At 50.5% G+C, this 24,373-nt stretch overlaps 1 protein-coding gene across 1 annotated transcript; it reads left to right on the top strand.

Annotated features, from left to right (window-relative positions):
- Nucleotides 1–11,759: 11,759 nt before the first annotated feature.
- On the top strand, nt 11,760–20,739 carry LOC125554547 (the record flags this gene model as incomplete). Its single annotated transcript, XM_048718070.1, has 2 exons — nt 11,760–12,205; nt 20,640–20,739. Coding segments are annotated over 2 exons (546 nt in total), but the record flags the coding sequence as incomplete, so codon positions are not given.
- Between the last annotated feature and the right edge of the window lie 3,634 nt (nt 20,740–24,373).

Genomic DNA, 24,373 nt, shown 5'->3' with positions numbered 1-24,373 from the left:
GTTGTACTTGTTGTCCAGGGGACCATCTTTGACTGTATTGATTTACAAAGGATACAAGATAAATGGGAATACATTTTACACGATTGACCAAGATCAAAAGAGCACCAACCAAAACAGCGGTGTCCGCTTTGATGCAACAACCGAGAAGGGAAAGGACACATATTATGTTTACATAGTGGACATATGGGAACTTGACTACGGACAAGATTTTAAGGTCCCTTTGTTTAAGTGCAAATGGGTCAATCTGTTAGGAGGCGGGGTACATGTAGACCCACAGTACGGAATGACAACAGTGGATCTGAAAAATCTTGGGTACACTGACGAACCGTTCGTCCTAGCCAATGATGTGGCACAGGTTATCTATGTGAAGGACATGTCTACCAGACCGAGAAAAAGAAAATATAAGGAAGCGAATACATCATACGATGAGCCAAAGCGCCACATAGTTCTTTCAGGAAAAAGGGACATCCTGGGAGTGGAGGGCAAGACAGACATGTCTGAAGATTATGAAAGGTTTCATGAAATTCCTCCCTGCAATGTCAAGGCTGACCCAAGCATCCTGATAAACGCTGAAGATTATCCATGGTTACGGTGCAATAAGCAAATGACACAAGCGAAGAAAAATTGAAGACTTTCTCCCGCAACTATTATGATGATACCATGCCAAATTTGTAACAGACGAGTATGCTATGCCAACTTTTTCAGAGTTCATTTGAAAACTATGAATTTAGGTCGAATTTTCTCTATAGGTGCATCTATGTTCATTTTTTAGTAAAGTTAATGACAAACTTGTGATTCACACAAATTTCAAAGAATTCAAATTTTAACTATTCAAATTTGAAAACTAATGGCACTAACAGAAAGTTTATAATTTTTCTAAAACTAATGGCACTAACAGAAAGTTTATAATTTTGCTGACCTAAAAGCAAAAAGAATTAAAAAATAAAGAAAAAAACAAAAGAAAATAAATAATACGGAAAACAAAACAAAAAAACTGGAAAATAAAAATAAAAATAGCAACAATAAGTATTTTGTTGTAAGTAGAAACAAAATAAAATAAATAAAGCAACAAAGAAAACAAAAAAACAAAAAAAGTGTTTTCAAATTTCAAAACGAATGGCACTAACAGAAAGTTTATAATTTTTCTAAAACTAAAAGCAAAAAGAATTAAAAAATAAAGCAAAAAACAAAAGAAAATAAATAATGCAGAAAACAAAACAAAAAAACTGGAAAAAAAATTAAATATAGCAACAATAAGTATTTTGTTGTAAGTAGAAACAAAAAAAACAAAAAAAGTGCCACCTACTGGGCACCCACGGCCTGAATACGACTAGAAACCCTACCATGGGCCAGGATTCAGGCCCGCGGGAGGCCCAGTAGGCCCACAGGCACACATTGCACGGTTAGGCCCGAAAGCCTGCTTTAGAGAGGAGCTCGAGAGGGAAGGCGCACCGCACCTTATAAACAGGTGCGGCTCCCTCTCAACTAGCGAGGTGGGACTAAACATTTGGGCGCGGGGCAGCACAAGGCCTTTGGTCCCGGTTGGTGGCACCAACCGGGACTAAAGGGGGCTTTGGTCCCGGTTGGTGCAACCAACCGGGACCAAAGGCCGCCGTTTCCCGCCCTTTGGGCTGCTGAAAAGAGGCCTTTGGTCCCAGTTGGTGGCACCAACCGGGACTAAAGGTGGCATTAGTCCCGGTTGGCTTCACGACCGGGACCAATGCTCTTGCTATATATACAGCACTTAGCAGTTTTCGACCAAATCACCCACTTCTCCCCCGACGCCCCTGCTCCTCCTCGTCGCCGTCGCCGCCCGACGCCCCTGCTCCTCCTCGTCGCCATCGCCACCGACGCCGTCAGGCTGCTCGCCATCGCCGTCGCTGCCGCCACCGACGCCGTCAGCCTGATCGCCTTCGCCGTCGCCGCCGCCCCCTATGAGCACAACCCCTCCCGTCCCGCGCCCCTGCGCCCCTGTCCTGCACGGCCGCCGCACCGCCGCCCCTGCCCTACGCGGCTGCCGTGCGCCGCCCCTGCCCTGCGCTGGCGCCGCGAGCCGCCACTGCCCTGTCAGGCCGGCGCCGCCCCCCCCCGATCTCTTTTTTCATGTATATATGGTGTTGTTTTTCAGATTATATGTATATGTGTGAGTATATGATTGTATGTATATATGTTCTCTGTGTATATATATGTTCATGTATATATGCAAAAGATAGATGCTTGTTTTATATATATATGCTTTTTTTTTATATATATGTAATGGTTTTTTTTATAGAATATGATGTTTTTTCATAGATGATCCCATATATGATGTATGCACGAATGTGGATGAAATATAATGTTTTTTTGTTCATATAACATGATGTTTTTTAATTCACAGATTTTTTTTGTTCATGAGAGAGGCGGGGACGTTGAGGGATAATAGATGTATTTTTTTAGAATTTTCTATCGTGCATAGACTGATTTTAGACCACGGGAGCACCCCCTCCCTATCGTTGCAAAATTTGCTAAGTGATATTAAGAAAGGAAGGAAAAGAAGGATAGGAAAGAAGAAAATAAGAAGAGGAAAGAAAGAACAAGAGGAGAGGAAGAAAAGGAGAAATAAATAAGAAGAAGAAAAAAGAAGAAAAAGAAGAGGAGAAGAAGAAAGGAATAGTGGAGAAGAAGAGAAAATAGAATATTCTATTTTCTCTTCTTCTCCACTATTCCTTTCTTCTTCTCCTCTTTTTTTTCTTCTTTTTTTTCTTCGATCTTCTCCTCTAGCTATTCCTTTCTTCGAGGGTTCTATAGGGTCGACGGATCGAGGGTCGAGGGTTCCAGGGTCGTCTAGGGGTCAAGGGTTCGTACCATCATGCACCTGTTACTTTCGCCTAATGATGAAGACATGGTTTTGTTGTATCCTTTGACACTAGGAAACCTCCCGACCCCTCGGCGATCCTCTCGAACATGAGAGGAAGAAGAGGATAAAAGAAGAAGAGGAAGAAGAAAAAAAAGAGGAGAAGAAAGAATAGAGGAGTTCTTCTCCTCTATTCTTTCTTCTCCTCTTTTTTTCTTCTTCTTCCTCTTTTTTTTATCAGGAACGAGGGTCGTCGAGGGACATAGATGTAGTGTCTTCATTATCGATATACCCCCTCCCGATAGCTTCAACACGTGGGGGGGTCGATATTACCCCCTCCTTGAAGCGTTCTCGAGGCCACCCCAAACCCTTGAAGCGTTGTCGAGGCCACCCCAAACCCTAGAGAAGCAGCGTCGAGGCCACTAATTAATATATATGATTCCTTACTATGATTAGCTAGCTAGTTCTACGTTTGCCACTAATATATCCATCTGTCATGTTTGAATAATAATTGCCATGTTGTAAATATTTGTAGAAACTATGGACACCGCCCGAGACGAAGCAAAAGAAGCATTGTTGAGGGACATAATCGCAGAAGGAAGTGATGCCGTCTCGTTGTTTCTCAACGACACCGATGGTCTGGAAGGAGAGGGTGAAGAAGCTGGCTCCGGTGACCTAATGCTGGTGCAAGAAGAAGAACATGAGGACGGCTCTGGTGACCCAATGCCGGTGCAAGAAGGAGACCGTGATGACGGCTCCGGTGACCGAACCGAGTCCGGCCAGGTATATATATTAGTTAAGCCTGTGCTGACTAGCTAATTGATGCATTCATTGTTTAGGTATGTACACATATTAATTAAGTCTTTGTTCTTTTTTCTAGCCCTCCGGATTGAGCACAACTGAGGTAAAGAGATCAAGCCCGAAGAAAAAGTTGAGCTTGGATGAAAGGTTTGAGATCATAGCAATCGCGCCCGACGGCCAACCGATTGAACCCATCCGAACAAAGAACGCATTTGTTGCTCAGTGCGGGGTTCTGGTCAGGGACAAGATCCCGATCAGCATCCAGCAATGGTTAAAGCCGGCTACAGAAGACCTGAGGTGTCTTACATCAATGATATGCAGAAAAATGATCTTTGGACTGAGCTGAAGTCAAATTTCACCCTACCGCCAGAGGATGATCTGGAGAAGCCAGTTAAAGAGCAATTAATCAAGTCTTTTGCTCTTAAGAGGATGGCAGACCTATTCAGGAGGTGGAAGAAAGAGCTGAATAGGTTTGTCGATAAAAAAGAGACACCAGAATTCAAGGGCAGATATGAGAAGATCAGAGATCACTGGCCCGCATTTGTGGCCAACAAGACATCGGAAAAGAGTAAGAAGATGTCAGCGACAAACAAGAAAAATGCTGCGAAGAAGAAGCATCACCATCGCACGGGGTCAGGTGGCTACCTCGTAGCCCGGCCTAAGTGGGCCAAGACTGAGAATGATCTGGTTGAAAAAGGGATCGAACCAGAGACAATGAACTGGCCAGACCGTTGCCGGACTTGGTTCTTCGGGGCTGGCGGAACCTTGGACCCTGTAACAGGGAAGTGCATTTGGACGGACGAGCAGCTTGACATACCCTTGAAGAAGCTTCGGTACTATATCGCTGCAGCGCAGAAAGGGACGTTCCTTCCAGACAGAGAGGACGACGAGCTCACAAAGGCCCTCGGAAATCCTGAGCACCCTGGACGGACACGAGGCACGCCAGGCTTCATTCCGTGGAAGGCTGGGTTTCCGGATGCAGGCGGTTACAAAAGCCACGAGAGGAGGAAAAAAGTGCAGCAGACCGAACTGCAGGTGCTGCAGCAAGGGTACAAGCGATAGAGGAACGAGAAGCAAATCGCAGCAAACGACTTGCCGAAGCTTCCCCTGAAGCTACCCCGCCATCTCAGCGGAGAAGCAGCGTGGCTTCCACCGAGCTGCTTCAGCCGGAGCTTGTCTTGACGGCTCCTGCCAGCTATCCCGTGGATGCTATCACGGAGGCTCAAAATTGCCACCTTATGACGCAATGGATTAATATGAAGGTCAAGGCGGCTGTTGGCTCTGTTTTTCCTAATGAACCCGGCGCAACTTTTCACTGCCGGCCGATTCTAGAAGGATATGCTAAGGTGATGCTGGATGAAATGACGGAGGGATTTGAGGACCTCCCGCTTGACCACCCTACCAGAGAAGGGGAGACTCGGCTGGGTTCTTCTCTGGAGACTCCATGCCTATGGCGGAAGGAGCTCATCAACCTTCCGAACTGGATGCCTCCGCCTCCTCCTCCTCCGGCGAGTCAGGGCACTCCGCCTCCTCCACCGCCTCCTCCTCGGGCGAGTGACGATCAGGGCCCTCGGCCGGCTCCTTCTCCGGCGCGTGGCGGCACTCCGCCTCCTTCTCCGCCTGCGCCGGCGCGCCCGAGCAGCCAGCCTCCTCCTTCTCCGCCTCGTCAGCAAGGGCGGAAGAGACCCGCCGCTGCTCCGGCGCGTCGTAGTCCTTCTCCTCTGCCTCGTAAGCAAGTAAAGAAGACAGCCGCTCCATCTGTTCGGCCGGCGTCTAGCAGTACAGCCAGTGGCGGGAGGACATACAGATTCAGTCCTTCTCTGAAGACTCCAGAGAAGTTACCATACGAGAGGACCCCGGAGGAGAACGCTAAGATCGCGCGAACCGAAGTGGATGACTGGTTTCAAGGGTTGAAAGCAAAGAGACACCCACCTCCGGAGGAGAAGGTAGATTCGGTGAAAGTGAAGCGCACTCTGGCTGCCCTGGCAAAACCACCCAAGTCTCCGCCGAAAGGCAACTATGAGCGCATTATTGCAAAGGCATGGGCCGAAGCGGAGCGGTCGGGAAGTACAGTCAGTGATCAAAGGCTGAAAGAACGACGAGCAGCTGGGAAACAAATTGCCCAGCTCGGCGAACAAGCGAAGCAATCGTGCCCCCCGCTCAAGGTGCCTAGCGACATCGTCGTTCCGAGGATGGTGCCCGGTTATAGCAATCTTGACGATTACCTGCCCGACGATGTACATTATGATCCCATGGACGTGCAGATCCATAGATACGAGTACGGGAAGCCTCTCATCAAAGATGAAAAATCTCTATCAACGATGACGCGAAGATTGCATGATTGGTACCTGAAAATCTGCAGAGAGTCTGGGGGGAGGAGTACTTTGTATGCGAGAGTTAAACCGGAGCATGACCTCGTTGGAATTGAACTGTTGCCTATTCCATTTGAGGAGTTCTATCAGTTTTTCAATCAATTGGCCCTCGATAAAACAACGATCACCTGCTACTGTCTGTAAGTACTACTACTTCTGTCATTAAGCCTCTCTATATAGCTCAGCTCTTTCATTGCATGTACTTAAAATTATCCTCACTATATTATGCAGATTGAAGATCGCCGAATTGAAGAAAAGACAAATCGGTGATATTGGGTTCGTTAACACATATCTCATAGATGCAACTGAGGTTGAAAAAAGGCCCGAAGATACCGAGGCCAGCTTGCTACGATCATTCAAAAGAAATGAACACAAAGATACAATACTCTTTCCTTACAACTTCAAGTGAGTGTTACTGTCTTGTCCATATTCAGTTTCCCTTATATATTAGTCCAGGTTATAGTAATGTAATTGATGAGTTATGCATGTGTGCGCAGGTACCACTATATTCTCCTAGAGATTAGGCTTGAGCAGGGAGTAGTAACTGTCTTGGACTCTAGACGAAAAGATCCCCAGGAGTATGCGGACATGACTGAAATCCTCAAGAAGTAAGTTAAATCGATCATTATCCACCATATCAACAACTTTGTTCATTTCCTGATATCAAGTAATTGTTTTCTTTGTCCGGCAGGGTTTGGAGAAAATTCACCAGAAAAGCTCCGGGACTACCGAAGGAGCTGCAAATTAGACACCCGAAAGTAAGTACTATAGTAGCATGTTCCGCGCATCTCCTAGTGATTCAAGCACTAGTTTCATCAATACCATTTGGCATTCTTGCTTACCAGTTTGATTGACCTCTATTTCTTGTAAAGTGGTAGTGGCAGGAACAAGGGAATGATTTCTGTGGATACTACGTCTGCGAGTCCATCATTTGTGTGGGTACTCTGACGAACAATATGAAGTGCGTAAATAACAATATTCACAATTTTATTTTATTAGCATCATTTGTGTTGAGTTTCATTCATTCATATATATATATATATATGTATTGACCCCCTTCTTCAAATTAGATGTTTCGGATGCGGAATGAACTCCTAGCACCAGATCGCACGCGAGCTATTCAAGAGGAATTGGTGGCATTCTTTCTTGACCACGTGATCGCTGAAGATGGAGAATACTATGTGGACCATGCGTCCATAATTTAGGAGATTATATTTGTAAGAGATAATTATTGTATATATGTAGCCGGTAGTGTGGGACGATAGATATACGAGAACTTGTTGTTCGACCAATCTCTCGGAGAAGGAGAGGTGGTCGATATCACTTCTCTCTGTATGCATATATGTTCATGACGATCTTCTGTTTCCTTCGTTTGCTTACTAGCTAGCTAGCATGTCTAGTCCTCTCTATACGTATGTATAGTACGTAGCGTCGACCAAGCACGGACATAAGAGAGGACACTTCTCTCTATTAATTAGCTATCTAACACAATATATGAAATACCTAAATTAACCCCCCAAAATCCCCAACCCCCCCTTTCAAAAAAACAAAAACCCCAGCCACACAAATGCTGACGCGTGGAGGCCTATTGGTCCCGGTTGGTGCCACCAACCGGGACCAAAGGCCCTCCTGCCTGGGCTCAGCGCGCAGGCCACGTGGAGGCCCATCTGTCCCGGTTCTTCTTAGAACTGGGACTAAAGGGTCAGGGCATTAGTAACGACCCTTTAGTCCCGGTTCTAGAACCGGGACAAAAGGCCCTTACGAACCGGGACAATAGGCCTGTTTTCTACTAGTGTGAGCACATACAGTACATAGAACCGAAACATCTATGAACATCATATATACGGCCAGCACATGAACAAGCAAATAGGGGATGAACGAGTCATACCCTTCGGTTGGCCAGACCAACATTGCGGCGGCAGCAGCAACCTTAGTATCAGTCGAGGCCTTCTTCTTGGCGACTTCATCGTCAACCATGAAGTCGATGCAGGGGAGGCAGTCGGTGACGGATCGGGAGCATTCGCGTTGAGACGCTCCCCGAAAACCTTATTGCCGTTCTCCCAGGCAGGGTCTCAAACGAAAAGGTTCCAGAGGCACCTGCTCTCCCGACCAACCGTGCACGCGGTCATCGGGATGGGATCGCCAGAAGCAGCAAAGTGAGAGTAATAGTAGATGACAGCTAGGGTTGTGTGAGAGGGAGTGAGTGAACTGAGTTAGGGTTCACTCCACTGGCCAGCACCTTCTTATATAGGTTGTTAGGTAGATGGGCCTAGGCTCAGGCCCACTGAGGGAGTCCAGAATTAGGGGGTCCTCGGATAGCTGGACTATATCCTTTGGTCGGACTGTTGGACTATGAAGACACAAGATTGAAGACTCCGTCCCGTGTCCGGATGGGACTCTCCTTGGCGTGGAAGGAAAGCTTGGCAATACGGATATGTAGATCTCCTCCTTTGTAACCGACTCTGTGTAACCCTAGCCCCCTCCGGTGTATATATAAACCGGAGGGTTTAGTCCGTAGGACAAGAACAACAATCATACCATAGGCTAGCTTCTAGGGTTTAGCCTCTACGATCTCATGGTAGATCAACTCTTGTAATACTCATATCATCAAGATCAATCAAGCAGGAAGTAGGGTATTACCTCCATCGAGAGGGCCCGAACCTGGGTAAACATCGTGTCCCCCGTGAGGGAGTCCCGGATTAGGGGGTGTCCGGGTAGCCGGACTATAACCTTTGGCCGGACTCCTGGACTGTGGAGATACAAGATTGAAGACTTCGTCCCGTGTCCGGATGGGACTTTCCTTGGCATGGAAGGCAAGCTTGGCGATTCGGATATGTAGATCTCCTCCCATTGTAACCGACTCTATGTAACCCTAACCCTCTCCGGTGTCTATATAAACCGGAGGGTTTTAGTCCGTAGGACGAACAACAATCATACCATAGGCTAGCTTCTAGGGTTTAGCCTCTCTGATCTCGTGGTAGATCTACTCTTGTACTACCCATATCATCAATATTAATCAAGCAGGAGTAGGGTTTTACCTCCATCGAGAGGGCCCGAACCTGGGTAAAAACATCGTGTCCCTTGTCTCTTGTTACCATCCGCCTAGACACACAGTTCGGGACCCCCTACCCGAGATCCGCCGGTTTTGACATCGACATTGGTGCTTTCATTGAGAGTTCCTCTGTGTCGTCATCTTTAGGCCCGATGGCTCCTCCGATCATCAACAACGATGCGGTCCAGGGTGAGACTTTTCTCCTCGGACAGATCTTCATATTCGGCGGCTTTGCACTGCGGGCCAAGTCGCTTGGCCATCTGGAGCAGATCGAAAGCTACGCCCCTAGCCATCAGGTCAGATTTGGAAGTTTGAACTACACGGCCGACATCCGCGGAGACTTGATCTTCGACGGATTCGAGCCACAGCCGAGCGCGCCGCACTATCACGATGGGCATGATCTAGCTCTGCCGCCGAACAGTGCCCTGGAGGCCGCACCCATGTCCGCTCCGACCCTTAGCTCGGAGCTGACTATGCCAATCAAGGACGGGTGGCTGGACACCGCCTCGGGGGCTGCAATCTCCATGGTGATCGAGCCGAACACCAGCCCTGTCCCCTGCGAAGCCCGTGACTCCAAGGTGTCAGACTCCTCTCCGGACTCCGAGCCCTCCGCGCCCCTACCGATCGAATCTGATTGGCGCCGATCATGGAGTTTACTGCCGCGGACATCTTTCAGCACTCGCCCTTCGGCGACATTCTCAATTCACTAAAATCTCTCTCTTTATCAGGAGAGTCCTGGCCGGACTATGGTCAGCAAGGTTGGGATGGAGACGACGAAGAAATTCAATGCCCACCCACCACCCACTTCGTAGCCACGGTCGATGATTTAACCGACATGCTATACTTCGACTCCGAAGAAATCGACGGTATGGACGACGATGTAGGAGACGAACAAGAACCAGCGCCTATAGGGCACTGGACAGCCACCCCATCCTATGATGTATACATGGTGGACACACCAAAAGGAAACAATGACGAAGAACGGGAGGACGCAATGAAGGGTCGTTCCCTCGAAAAGCAGCCAAAGCGACGGCGTAAGCGCCGCTCCAAGCCCCGCCTCAACAGAGACAGCGGCCATACAGACCCGGCCACAGAGCAGGGCGAACCGGCAGACGATGAACATGGCATCGAGCAACCGTCCGAACAAGGCAACTTGGATAAACAAACCAAATACCCCGTCCCCAGCGAAGATAACAGTCCGGACGACCTCACGCCGGAAAAGTTCCTGGAGAAAAAGAACCTCCACAAAAGGCTCGTCGCCACCGCGCGTAGCCTGAAAAAGCAGAAGTGGAAGCTCAAAACTGCGGAAGACGCACTCCGAATCAGATGGAGCAAAGTACTCAACACCGCAGATAAATACGGCGATAGTCGCCATAGAAAGAGCTATCCGAAGCGAAAGCTACTGCCCGAATTTGATGAGGAAGCCCTAGAGCCCCCAAAATCAAAGGAAGCCATCCGGTCGGATAGACGATCCCGTGGCCAACATAGAGCGGCAAATGGCGCCGCACACAAACCAACACGCGATCCACCCAAGGATTCGCATCAAAAGGATGGCCCAGCCAGGTCTATTTACGGGCCAAGAAAGCAAGCTCTAGTATGCAATGCAATGCCACAAATATCCGAACACCACGGCACACCCAAATACAGGGGTGCCGCACACCCCCTATGTTTCACCGATCAGGTGCTGGACCATGAATTTCCAGCGGGATTCAAACCCGTAAAAATAGAGGCATACGACGGAACAACAGACCCTGGAGTCTGGATTGAGGATTATATCCTCCACATACACATGGCCAGGGGAGATGACCTCCACGCCATTAAATACTTACCCCTCAAGCTCAAAGGGCCAGCCCGGCATTGGCTTAAAAGCCTTCCCGAAAACACCATTGGAAGTTGGGAAGAGCTCGAGGATGCTTTTCGGGGAAATTTTCAAGGGACCTATGTCCGACCTCCAGATGTAGACGATTTAAGCCATATAACTCAACAACCCGGAGAGTCAGCCCGAAAACTCTTGAACGGATTTCTTACTAAAAAGAACCAGATAGTCGACTGTCCGGACGCCGAAGCCTTAGCAGCTTTCAAACACAGCGTTCGAGACGAATGGCTTGCCAGACACCTCGGCCAGGAAAAGCCAAGAACAATGGCCGCATTAACAAGCCTCATGACCCGCTTTTGCGCGGGAGAGGACAGCTGGTTAGCAAGATGCAGCACCAGCGACCCAAGTACATCCGAAGTTAGGGATGGAAATGGGAAACCACGACGCAGCAAGGACCAGCGCCGGAATAAGGGAAACAGCCCGAAGAGCACGGTAGTCAATGCCGGATTCAAAAGCTCTCGGCAAAATCAGAAAAAGCTGCCCCTCAAGAATAACTGGGACAAGCTATCTACCCTGAACAACATCTTGGACAAGATATGCCAAATCCACAGAACTCCCGGGAAGCCTGCAAACCATACCCAAAGAGATTGTTGGATCTTCAAGCAATCCGGCAAACTCAACGCCGAACACAAGGGGCTCGACACACCAAGCGGGGACGATGATGAACCCTACAAGCAGAGCACCGGGAAACAAAAGAATTTCCCACAAGAAGTCAAAACAGTAAACTTACTTCACATGACTAAAGGGAAAAATAGAATGGCGCCCATCGAGATACGCGCCACACGGCCTATCCCAAAGGAGTCTCTCCACTGGTTGTTAAAACCGATCACCTTCGACCATCAGGATTACTCTAGAAGTATCCGGAACGCAGGCTGGACTGCCCTGATATTAGATCCGATAATCGACGGACTCCACTTTACACAAGTCCTGATGGACGGCGGCAGTGGTCTAAACCTACTATATCAGGACACAATCCGTAAAATTGGGATGGACCCAACAAAAATTCGCCATAGCAACACTTCCTTGCAAGGAGTAACGCCAGGCCCGGATGCCCGTTGCACGGGTTCTATTCTGCTAGAAGTAATGTTCGGCTCCCCCGATAACTTCCGCCGCGAAAAGCTAACCTTCCACATCGCCCCATTTTCAAGTGGCTATCAAGCACTACTGGGACGTGAAGCTTTCGCCCGCTTTAACGCAATACCACATTATGCGTCTCTCACGCTTAAGATGCCCGGTCCACGAGGCATCATATCGCTAAAGGGAAACATTCAGTGTTCTCCCCGCGTGGAAGACTGTGCGGCTGCCTTGACAGCCACACACTAAGGCGGCTTCGTCAATCAAAGCACCTAATAGGTCGTTAAGACCATGGACGCGGATAGACGAGTCCGGAGTAAACATAAAATTGATAAAGGCTTAATAGCCGTACACCCCATTACAAGGGGCTCCGCGCATGTAAAACAAGAGACAATAGTGCTCAATTTTACTCTTTTTTGAATTATACTTTGTTTATTTAGTATAATGTACATTTCGCACAACCTTTTCAACTAAGTTCCTCTCTTTTACAGATGAACACCGTGCTACACCCGTCCAGGATACGGCACAACGGAGACACAGGCGCATACGTGCAGCAGGGACCCGTTCCAAGGATTCTTTTTAGATTAAGACCTTGCGTAAACCTTTTTTACTGTCTCTTGTTGATACACATCCCCCGGATTCTCCGTATAACCGAGGAGGAGGCTGGCGTCTTGGCATGTGGCCACGTCAGAACGTTGCGCGTACCTGGACACCAGGGGCTTATTATCAAGGGCACTGCTCAGCCCATTTTCATAAAGTCCGAATACCTTAGGGAGTGTTCGGCGTCGCGAGTTTGGCCTTATATGCATCAGCTCCAAATCATGTCTTTGGTCAAATGTTGGGTTTCCCCGGCTCCTGTGTTTTGCTGCCTTACGTTCCGCTCTATCGGCTAAGGCGGCACCAGGCGAGCACCTCAGTAGAGAAAGCCGAAATTTGACTTTCATGATATAGCGTGAGACTGGTCAACCACTCGATGACCTATCGGAATCTTCGGGATTCCTCCGCATTAACGAATGGTCGTTTCCCGGCCAGACACAAACGCGCCCCGAGTTCGGGCGAGCGCAGTGTCACCAGGGGCTATATAGTAGCCTCACTGTCAAACTCCTATGGCTAAGTGAAAGTGATAAAGCATTATAGTCCGATTGCCTAGTTCGCTGCGCCATCACCTCCTTTGTGGAGCAAGACGTTGGATCAAGTGTGAAAATGCGCCTTCTGCGAACACCTCCGCATTATATGCGTGGGGGCTGAAGCCGACGACTGCCACCTTTCGGACTATATATACATATATCTTAAACGGCCGCACAGGAGGCATCATAATACTTGCAGGCACAAGTATAAAAAGCTTCTACAATTTATCAAAATACTGTTTTACAATAATCAATGTCATTCAAACATAATATCCTTCGAGCACTGTGTCTCTATTAAACGAGCGCCTTCCAGAACTTCCTGAAAATAGTGCTCGGCAGGTACTCGGCTTTCGTCCGAGTCTCGGGATGCAACAGTGGTGGCCTCCATCTCCGCCCAGTATGTCTTGACACGGGCAAGGGCCATCCGCGCACCCTCTATGCATGCTGACCTCTTCATCGCATTGATATGCGGCACTGCACCAAGGAACTACTGCACCAAGCTAAAATAACTGTTCGGCTTTGGCCTTTCCGGCCACGGATGATCCACGACATACTTCATGGCGAGTCCGGATAACCTATTCAGCTCGGCCCATTCGGCCAAACGATCGGTTAATGGAAGTGGACGCTCGGGATTATGAAACTGCGACCAGAAAAGCTTTTTCCACTTCGTGATCCTCTTGATCTCGGAAGTGTTCGGCCACGTCTGCGGCACTCGGCGCCAAATCCAGATAAGTGTCCGCCGTACTCCACATCCGGTCCAACAGAGCATATTTAGGATCCCCGAACTTCATCCGCAGCATAAAGGGCTTTCCAGCCGCGATATCTCCGACTTGACATAGCTCCTCCTTCATAGCTCTCATCGCAGAGCGAGCATCCTTGGCCACCGTAGTGGCCTTTTCTAGGTCTGTCCGCTCCGCCTGATCTTCTTTTTCAAGAAGCTTGCAGCGGTCAGCAGCGGTCTTTAACTTCACAGCCATCTCGGCCATTTCCTCCTTGCTTCGGCAGTGAGCAGCCTATTCGGCTTTCAGCTCCTCGACCGCCTTTAGGGCAGCCGCATCGCTTTTTCTGGCTTGCCCCTTGGCTCGGGCAAGCTCTGCCCGAAGGTTCTCCACAGCGGCAGCACCATCTGCATTAAGCACATGCATTGTAAGATACTGGCATGAAGCTCCTCTTACCAGGTGTCTCCGGAGAAATTACATACCTTGTGCCTCATCAAGCTGCTTGTTGACAAGCGTGATTTCGGCATCTGCCACGTCAAGCTGCCGCTTTAGCTCGGCAAATTCATCAGTCCGGCTAGCCACCAGACACCTCGCCACCTGTATAAGAAGGCGGCAACATTATACCTGGGACTATGATCCTCTGCGTGTTGCCGTCTTCGGCAACACACAGAGTCTCAGGGGCTACTATCTATACAGGGCGCATTTTATATATGCGGAACTGTTAAAAGGTACATCACTTCGCGTACCTCAAAGCCTGTCAGTAAACTCCTGAAGGCCTTGTGCAACCCGCTTTCCGCGAACGAAATCCTTTCAATCACCGTACCCATCAACGCACGGTGCTCCTCTGAGATAGACGCTCGCCCTAGCAGATCCCTCAGCTCCTCCGATCGTGCACCAGGCGGGGCCGGACTCGTTCGCTGGCTTTTGTCAAAGCCCGGACTAGGAGAGATTTGGGGGGCCATATGACTGCCTTCCGGTCCTGCCGGATTCAGAGAAACCCTCCGCGACGACACCTCAGGGTTGCCCGCCTCGTAAGGCGGTACGTCAGGGGAAGGCATTCCGCTCTCCATCATCTCCAGAAGAAGGTCCCCTGAGGATGAGCTCTGCTGAGAAGGGCTGAGATCCGAACTACAAGGTAAAATTTCGGTTATTTTCCTCAGAAATAAAACAGGGATTTTTCTCATTTTAAACTCCCCTCTCTACTTACGGCTCGGTGGAGGGCTGATCCCCTTGGGGGCACAGTATGGCCAAGGTATCCCCCGGCACTGGACCCTCTGGTGAAGATTTCTTCCCCCGCTTTGAGACCATGGTCTCCGGGTTATCAGAGGCGGTCCTCTTCTTCCCCTGGGTAGAGGAATTTTTGATTCCTCCTTTCCCAACAGCCTCCTTCAAGGAGGCGGTAGCTCCCTTGTCCCCCTCCTCATTCTCTTCCAAAGACGCAATCTCCAGCATCCTGGTCAACACGGGATTCGGCGAGGTCTCAGGAAGGGGGGCCGGACACCTGATTAACTTTGCCTTCGCTACCCACTCCTGTTTCAAGGGCAACTCTTTTAAGGGCGATGTTGTGATGGAAGGTATGTCCGAGCACAGGGCTACTTACTTGAGTATCCGGACGATTGCAGCTTAGACCTGCGTCCTCCGTAGTATCCGGACACACTACTTGTGGTCCGAAGAACAATTTGTACATCTCCACGGGCGTCATGCCAAGAAAATGTTGGAGAGCTCGTGGTCCCTCCGGGTTGAACTCCCATAGGCGTAGGGGGTGACGTTTGCAGGGCAGAACTCGGCGAAGTAGCATAACCTGCGTCACTACGACCAGACTGATGTCCCTTTCTAGGAGATCTCGGATGCGGCCCTACAACAGGGGAACGTCCTTTGCCGGCCCCCAGTCCAGCCCCTTATTGACCCATGACGCTAGCCATGGTGGAGGACCCGAGCAAAAAGCAGGTGGTGCCGCCCACTTGGTGCCCCTGGGAACTGCAATGTAAAACCACTCTTGTTGCCATAAGCTGGACTCCTCTTGAAAAGAGCCCTCGGGCCATGGAGCATCGGCATTCTTTCTTATAACAGCTCCTCCACACTCCGCGTGCCGTCCCTCGATCATCTTCGGCGCTACTTTAAAGGCCTTAAGCCACAGTCCGAAGTGAGGAGTAATACGGAGGAAGGCTTCACACACTACGATGAACGATGAGATGTGGAATATGGACTCCGGAGCCAAGTCGTGAAATTCCAGCCCATAATAAAACATGAGCCCCCTCAAGAAGGGATCCATCGGGAAGCCGAGCCCTCGAAGGAAGTGAGACACGAACACCACGCTCTCACCACGCTTGGGAGTGGGAATGACCTGCCCTTGCGCAGGCAGCCTATGCGAGATTTCGCCGGTCAAGAACCTGGCCCCTCTCAGCTTTAGCACGTCCTCCTCCGTGACGGAGGAAGGCATCAATCGGCCTCGAAGGTCGGAACCGGACATCATCGAAGGTCCGAAGCGCCTGAAATCTGGGGCCTTGGGTGTTGGAACTCGAGGTGAAGGGCGAACTCGTTTGAGATTGAAATAAAGGAGTAAGGCCTTGGTCTCTTTATAAGAGGTTGAATACCAAGAGCCCTCCCCGTGGCCGTTTGGGACTCGCCTTTGATCGAGGGAACATACCAACGGGCACGAGTGGGTTACCCACATCCGTATTGATGAGAATCCCGTAAATAAAGGGGACCCGATCTCTGCTTCGACAGGACGTGCCAAGGAAACCGCCTCGCAAAACGCGCTGAGGTGGGACAGTAAAAATGATTCGAATAAAGACTTGGCTGTGGTGTGATGACACGCTACGGAATACGTCAGCAGATTAGATTTGTGTAAATAATATTCTCTCTACGGTGGTATGTGGAAACTTGTTTTGCATAGCCAGACACTGTCCTATGGTCAAAATCTTCTATGAAGTATTCGGAGGAGGAACCCGCCTTGCAATGCCGAAGACAATCTGCGCGCCGGACTCATCGTCATTAAAGCCTGGTTCAGGGGCTACTGAGGGACTCCCGGAGTAGGGGGTGTCTGGGTAGCCAAACTATAACCTTTGGCCGGACTCCTGGACTGTGAAGATACAAGATTGAAGACTTCGTCCCGTGTCCGGATGGGACTTTCCTTGGCGTGGAAGGCAACCTTGGCGATTCGGATATGTAGATCTCCTCCCATTGTAACTGACTCTGTGTAACCCTAACCCTCACCGGTGTCTACATAAACCGGAGGGTTTTAGTCCGTAGGACGAACAACAATCATACCATAGGCTAGCTTCTAGGGTTTAGCCTCTCTGATCTTGTGGTAGATCTACTCTTGTACTACCCATATCATCAATATTAATCAAGCAGGAGTAGGGTTTTACCTCCATCGAGAGGGCCCGAACCTGGGTAAAAACATCGTGTCCCTTGTCTCCTGTTACCATCCGCCTAGACGCACAGTTCGGGACCCCCTACCCGAGATCCGCCGGTTTTGACACCAACACCCCGCCTCCTGTTACCATCCGCCTTAGACGCACAGTTCGGGACCCCCTACACGAGATCCGCCGGTTTTGACACCGACATTGGTGCTTTCATTGAGAGTTCCACTGTGCCGTCATGATAAAGGCTTGATGGCTCCTTCGATCATCGCCAACGATGTGATCCAGGGTGAGGTTTTCCTCCCCGTACAGATCTTTGTATTCGGCGGCTTCGTACTGCGGGCCAACTCGCTTGGCCATCTGGAGCAGATCGAGAGCTACGCCCCTGGTCGTCAGGTCAGGTTTAGAAATTTAAACTACACTGCCGACATCCACGGAGACTTGATCTTTGAAGGATTCGAGCCCATGTCAGGGGCGCCGCACAGTCACGACGAGCACGACTTAGCTCTGCCGCCGGACGGTGTTCAGGAGATCACACCTATGCCTACTCCGGCCCTAGATCCGGAGTCGATTACAGCGTCCAAGGACGGGTGGATGGACCCAGCCTTGGAGGCCACACACTCAGTGGCCATAGAGCCGAATACTGACTTCACCTCCTATGAGACCTGTGTCGCCGGATCCTCAGAGTCATCCCCGGCCACAGGCCCCGAACCGTCTACGTCTATGCCTATCGAATCTGATTGGGCGCCGATCATGGAGTTTACCTCCCGGATATCTTTCAGCACTTGCCTTTGGGCGATGTGTTAAATTCATTAAAGTCTCTGTCCTTGTTAGGGGACCCTTCGCGGAACTATGTCCGGCTAGAATGGGATGCGGACGACGAAGAAATTCGCTGCCCACCCACCACCCACTTAGTTGCCAGTGTCGATGATTTAACCGACATGCTCGATTTCGGCTCCGAAGACATCGACGGTATGGACGACGATGCAGGAGACGAACAGGAACCACCGCCCACAGGGCGCTGGACAGCCACTTCATCACATGATATATATATGGTGGATACACCCAAAGAGAACAATGACGAGGAACGGAAGGATGCAGCGAAGGATAGCTGCCTCGAGAAGCAACCAAAGCGACGGCGTAGGCGCCGCTCCAAACCCCGCCTCGGCAAAAACAGCGAAAACAGCGCAAGAAAAAATAACACCCCGGCCGACTCCAATGGAAATGATGACCACATGGACCCAGCGACAGAGCAGGATGAACGAGCGGACGGCGGCAATAGTATGGAGCCGCTGTCCGAACACGGCGACGCCGGGGGTAACGCTCATCAACCTGTCTCCGGAGAGGAGAACAGTCCGGACGACAATGCACACATCATCCCGAAAAAGCACCTGGAACAAGAGAACCTCCATAGAAGGCTTATTGCCACCGCGAGGAGTCTGAATAAGAAGAAGCAAAGGCTTAAGGCCGCGCAAAATACACTCAACACTAGATGGAACAAAGTGCTAGACACTGAAGAAAAATACGGTGGCAGTCGCCACACAAAGAGCTATCCAAAGCGCAAGCTGTTGCCTGAATTTGACGATGAGGCCTTAGAGCCTACACAGCCAAAAAATAAAACGGCCGACCGGTCGAATCGACCACCTCGTGGCCGCGATAGGACAGCCAACGAGACCGCACATAAGTCAGCACACGATCCATGCAAGGACTTGCATCAAAAAGTCGACATGACCAGATCCATCTACGGGTCTAGGAAGGGCGCTCCAGCGCATAATCAAAACCGAACACTACAACCGTCAGAACGCCATGACACATCCAAATACAGGGGTGCCGCGCACCCCCTATGTTTCACCGATGAGGTGCTGGATCACGAATTTCCAGAGGGATTCAAACCCGTGAACATAGAGGCATACGGCGGAACAACAGACCCTGGGGTCTGGATTGAGGACTTCATCCTCCATATCTATATGGCTCGCGGAGACGATCTCCACGCCATCAAGTACTTGCCCCTCAAGCTGAAAGGACCAGCTCGGCACTGGCTCAAGAGCCTCCCTGAAAACTCAATTGGAAGTTGGGAGGAGCTTGAGGATGCTTTTAGGGCTAATTTTCAAGGGACTTATGTCCGACCTCCGGACGCAGACGATCTAAGTCATATAATTCAACAGCCCGGAGAGTCAGCCCGAAAGCTTTGGAACAGATTCCTCACTAAGAAGAACCAAATTGTCGATTGCCCGGACGCCGAAGCCTTAGCAGCTTTCAAATACAGTGTTCGAGACGAATGGCTCGCCCGACACCTCGGCCAGGAAAAACCAAGGACAATGGCAGCCCTAACAACCCTTATGACCCGCTTTTGCACGGGCGAAGATAGCTGGCTGGCCTGTGATAGCATCAGCGACCCAGGAACATCTGAAGTTAGGGATGGCAATGGAAAACAACGACGTAGTAAAAGCAAGTGTCGAAATAACAAAGACAGCCCAGACAACACGACGGTAAACGCCGGATTTAGGGGCTCTCAACCCGGTCAACGGAAAAAGCCTTTAAAAGGCAACAGAGATGGACCGTCCAGCCTAAACAAGATTCTAGACAAATTATGTCAGATTCACGGCACCTCCGATAAACCTGCAAATCACACCCATAGAGAATGTTGGGTCTTCAAGCAGGCCGGTAAGCTAAACGTCGAACACAAGGGGAGGGAGACACCAAGTGAAGACGAGGATGAGCCTCGCCAGCAAAACACTGGGGGACAAAAAAAGTTCCCACCAGAGGTTAAATTAGTGAACATGATTCACGTGACGAAGAGGAGGAGCAAACACGCACTCCGAGACGCATGCACCGTTGAGCCTGTCACCCCCAAGTTCAACCCTTGGTCGACCTGCCCGATCACTTTTGATCGCAGGGATAGACCGACCAATGTCCGGCATGGAGGATCGGTCGCCTTGGTGCTCGACCCAATAATCAACGGATACCATCTCACCCGAGTCCTCATGGACGGCGGCAGTAGTCTTAATCTGATATATCAGGACACAATACGCAAAATGGGGATAGACCCAATGAGCATTAGCCAAAGCAATACTACCTTTAAAGGAGTAATACCAGGCCGAGAGGCCCGCTGCACGGGCTCTCTAGTACTAGAGGTTGTATTCGGTCCCTCCGACAACTTCCGAAGCGAAGAATTAACCTTCGACATAGCTCCATTCCGAAGCGGCTATCACGCACTACTCGGAAGAACGGCCTTCGCTCGTTTTAATGTTGTACCGCATTACGCCTATCTTAAGCTCAAGATGCCCGGTCCATGTGGCATCAGCACAATTAGCGAAAACACAGAGCGTTCTCTACGTGCGGAAGAACGTGTGGCGGCTCTAGCAGCCGAACACTAAAAACAGCCCCCTCTCGGGCCAGAATAAACGATCGGTCGTCAAGACCGCGGACACGGTTAGACGAGTCCGGCACACCACTAGGTGTAGCAGCTCAGATAAACCCGAGATTAGGTCGAGGGATATACCCCCATATGTGGTACTAGGGGCTTCCCGCATGTGAAAAGGGCCACAGTTCGGCTTGACCATATTAACACAATATATATCACATTTTAACGGTTTATTAAGAATAACCATTTTTTTCTCTTTTCGCTTGCCGACTTTGGGCTGGATTTTTCTCTTTTACAGATGATAATCGTGCTACACCCTTCCAGGATACGGCACAACGGAGACACAGGCGCAGACGTGCAACAGGGCCCCGCTCAAAGGTTTCTTTTTAGATTAAGACCCTGCGTAAACCTTTCTTACTGTCTCTTGTTGCTTCATACCCTCCGGATACTTAACACAACCGAGAGGGATTCTGGCATTATTGGCATTTCGCCACGTCAGACTAATGCACGTACCTGGAAATTTAGGGTTCATTATCGAGGGCGTTACTCAGCCCAGTATATGTTGTAAAGTCCAAATACCTTAGGGAGTGTTCGGCGTCGCGAGTTTGGCCTTATATGCATCAGCTCCGAATCATGTCTTTGGTCAAATGTTGGGTTTGCCCGGCTCCCGTGTTTTGCTACCTTACGTTCCGCTCTATCGGCTAAGGCGGCACCGGGAGAACTACTGCGATTGTGCCCTGGTTCATCTGGACGAGCACCTCAATAGAGAAAGCCGAAAACTGACTGTCATGATAAAGTGTGAGACTGGTCAACCACTCGATGACTCATCGGAATCTTCGGGATTCCTCCGCATTAATGAAGGACCGGTTTTCCCGGTCATGTACATACGCGCACCATATTCGGATAGACGCGGAAGTACCAGGGGCTATATAGTAGCCCCACTGTCAAACTCCTATGGTTAAGTGAAAGTGTTAAAGCAATATAGTCTGATTGCCTCGTTCGCCGTGCTACCACCTCCTTAATGGACCAAGACGTTGGATCAAGTGTGAACACGCGCTTTTGCGAACACCCCCGCACTATATGCGTGGGGGCTGAAGCCGATGACTGCAAACTTTCAGGTTATATATATGTATACATAAACGACCGCACAGGAGGCATAATAATACTTTCAGGCAAAAGTATAAACACAACCTTTATAATTCAAAATAGTATTGTTCTTACAATTGGGATACATGTCACTAAAACATGATACTCTTTGAGAACTGAGCCTTTATTAAACGAGCGCCTTCTAGGACCTCTTCAAAATAGTGCTCGGCCGATACCCGGCCTACGGCCGAACTCTGGGTTGCAATAGCGGTGGCCTCCATCTCTGCCCAGTATGTCTTGACACGGGCAAGAGCCATCCGCGCACCCTCTATGCACGCCGACCTCTTCACTGCGTCGATATGCGGCACAGTACCAAGGAATTGTTGCACTAAGCCAAAATAACTATTCGTCCTTGGTCCTTCCAGCCAATGATGATCCACAACAGACCTCATGGCAAGCCTGGACAACCTATGGAGCTCGGACCATTCGGCCATTTGCTCATTTAACAGCAGCGGACGCACTGGAACTTTGAACTGCGACCAGAACAGCTTTTCCACTTCGCGTTGATCTTTGAAGTACTCGGTCGCATCAGCAGCACTCGCTGCCAAATCCAAGTACGCGTCTGCAGAACTCCATAATTGATCTAGAAGGGCATACTTAGGATCTCCGAACTTCGTCCGCAACAAAAAAGGCTTCCCAGCCGCGATCTCTCCGGCTTGACGTATCTCCTCCTTCGCCGCTCTGATTTTCGAGCGGGCTTCCTTGGCTGCTACCATGGCTTTCTCCAGGTCCACCGCCTTCGCTTGGCTTTCCTTTTCAAGAAGCTCATAACGGTTGGCGGCATCTTTCAACTCAACAGCCATCTTGGCTATTTTCTCCTTGCTCTAGCAATGCGCGGCCTATTCGGCTCTTAGCTCTTCGACCGCCTTTAGGGTGGCCACATCACTCTTCCTGGTTTATTCCTTGGCTCGGGCAAGTTCCGCCCGAAGGGTCTCCACGTGTCGGATTTCGGGTTCCGGCAGACCCTTGAGGTTCGAACTCTGGGGTGCACGCGGAGATCTCGCCTTCTACCTACCTGCGCCCCGCCGCCTCGCTAAGATCTAGGCTATGGGAAGAATAGCACAAGAGACGCAAGGTTTATACTAGTTCGGGCCACCGTTGTGGTGTAATACCCTACTCTAGTTTGTGGCGTGGTGGATTGCCTCTTGGGCTGATGATGATGAGCAATACAAGGAAGAACAGCCTCATGAGGGTCTGTTCTTGGCTGGGGGAATGAACTACTAGGAGGAGTTCAGTCGCCCTTCTCTCTCTCTCTCTGTCTGTTGCCTATGCCTTTCTAACTGATTGCCGGGTTGCTAGATGCCTCTACCCTGGGGGTGGCTAGTCCTATTTATAGGCAAAGGCCCTGGGCCTCTTCCCAAATATTGAGCGGGAAGGGCGCCAACACTTGGCCATTTTGAAGGGGAACATCTGGTACACTTATCCTGACTAAAGTTGGTCCTCGCCTGCCAAAGGCTCTGGTGGTGATGCCGGCCTGGGCTCCACAATGACTTCCTCCCCACCGTTGGACTGGTCTTGGTCTCGTTGCACCGAAACGGGTGCCTTTGCTTGATGCACTTGCCTGTGCTTGCTCCCTTTGCACCAAAGAGGAAAGGAGAACACTGCGCGGGGTGGCGCCCGCCTGGCGCCCTTGGTCGTCATGGCTTGCGTCATGGGCACCTCGTGAGGTACCCCGCCTTGATCTCTCCGCCTCCTCGTGAGCCAGCCTGATGAGGCCGTGCCTGAGGAAGCTCCGCGTCGTCCGCCCCGCGAGGCTTGGCCCCTCGCGAGGGTCCTGGGTCTGTGTTGATGAAGATGGGCCGTGCTGGGCCCCTTTTGAGCCACGCCGCGGGCCGCAGGCAGGCAAGTCTGGGGACCCTCGTTTCCAGAACGCCGACAGTAGCCCCCGGGCCCAAGGCGCGCCCGGACTTGGCCGTGCAGGGAGGTGGAAGGGCAAGGGCGAAGGGCCGCGGGCCCTAACAGCCTGCGGCCTTGGGCGCCGCGTGGCGGTTGATTGGACGTGGGCGGCACTGTTCCCGCACGCCCCCTTATTTTGCGCCCGGCTAGGCGGACTCGTAGTCGTACACAGCCGCTCCCCTTTCTATTGCTCGAGCGTCCTCTGTCCTTCCTCCTCTCGAACTCCAGCTCCTGCTTCCAATCCAATCTCGATTCTTCCCCCCTCCTTCCCATCGCCATGGCTCCGACGAAGAAGGAAAGAGGGAAGAAATCCATGCCTCCGCCTTGCTCGTCGCCGTTGGCGGCTCCCACCGAGAGCTTGGGCAAGGTCAGCTCGGCTCTGGCCACCATCTTCAACGAATGCGGGAGGACGACGGCTTGGCCCGCATCCCACTTCTCCATCGGTAGGATAGCCACCGAGGTCTAGTATTTTGTCGATAGCCTATGGGCGGGTCTGGTTCCCCCCTTTTCTGATTTCTTCAATGTCGTGCTTTCCCACTATCAGATCCATATGATGCATCTGAGTCCTGAATCCATCATCCTTCTTTCGGTCTTCGCCTTTGTTTGCGAGGCAATGGTGGGCATCCTTCCTTCGGTTGCCTTGCTGCGCCACTTCTTCTCTCTGCGCCTTGTCGATCCTAGCCAAAGCTCGGCGTGCGTGAGCTTCGTTGTCGTGTCTGAGACAGCGGCCTCAGGGATTGACTTCAGG

The sequence above is a fragment of the Triticum urartu genome, chromosome 4 (genome assembly GCF_003073215.2).
Source record: "Triticum urartu cultivar G1812 chromosome 4, Tu2.1, whole genome shotgun sequence".
NCBI classification, from domain to species: Eukaryota; Viridiplantae; Streptophyta; class Magnoliopsida; order Poales; family Poaceae; genus Triticum; species Triticum urartu.
The sequence above is the reverse complement of the archived record's forward strand: the minus strand, read 5'-3'. Positions and strand labels throughout refer to the sequence as shown.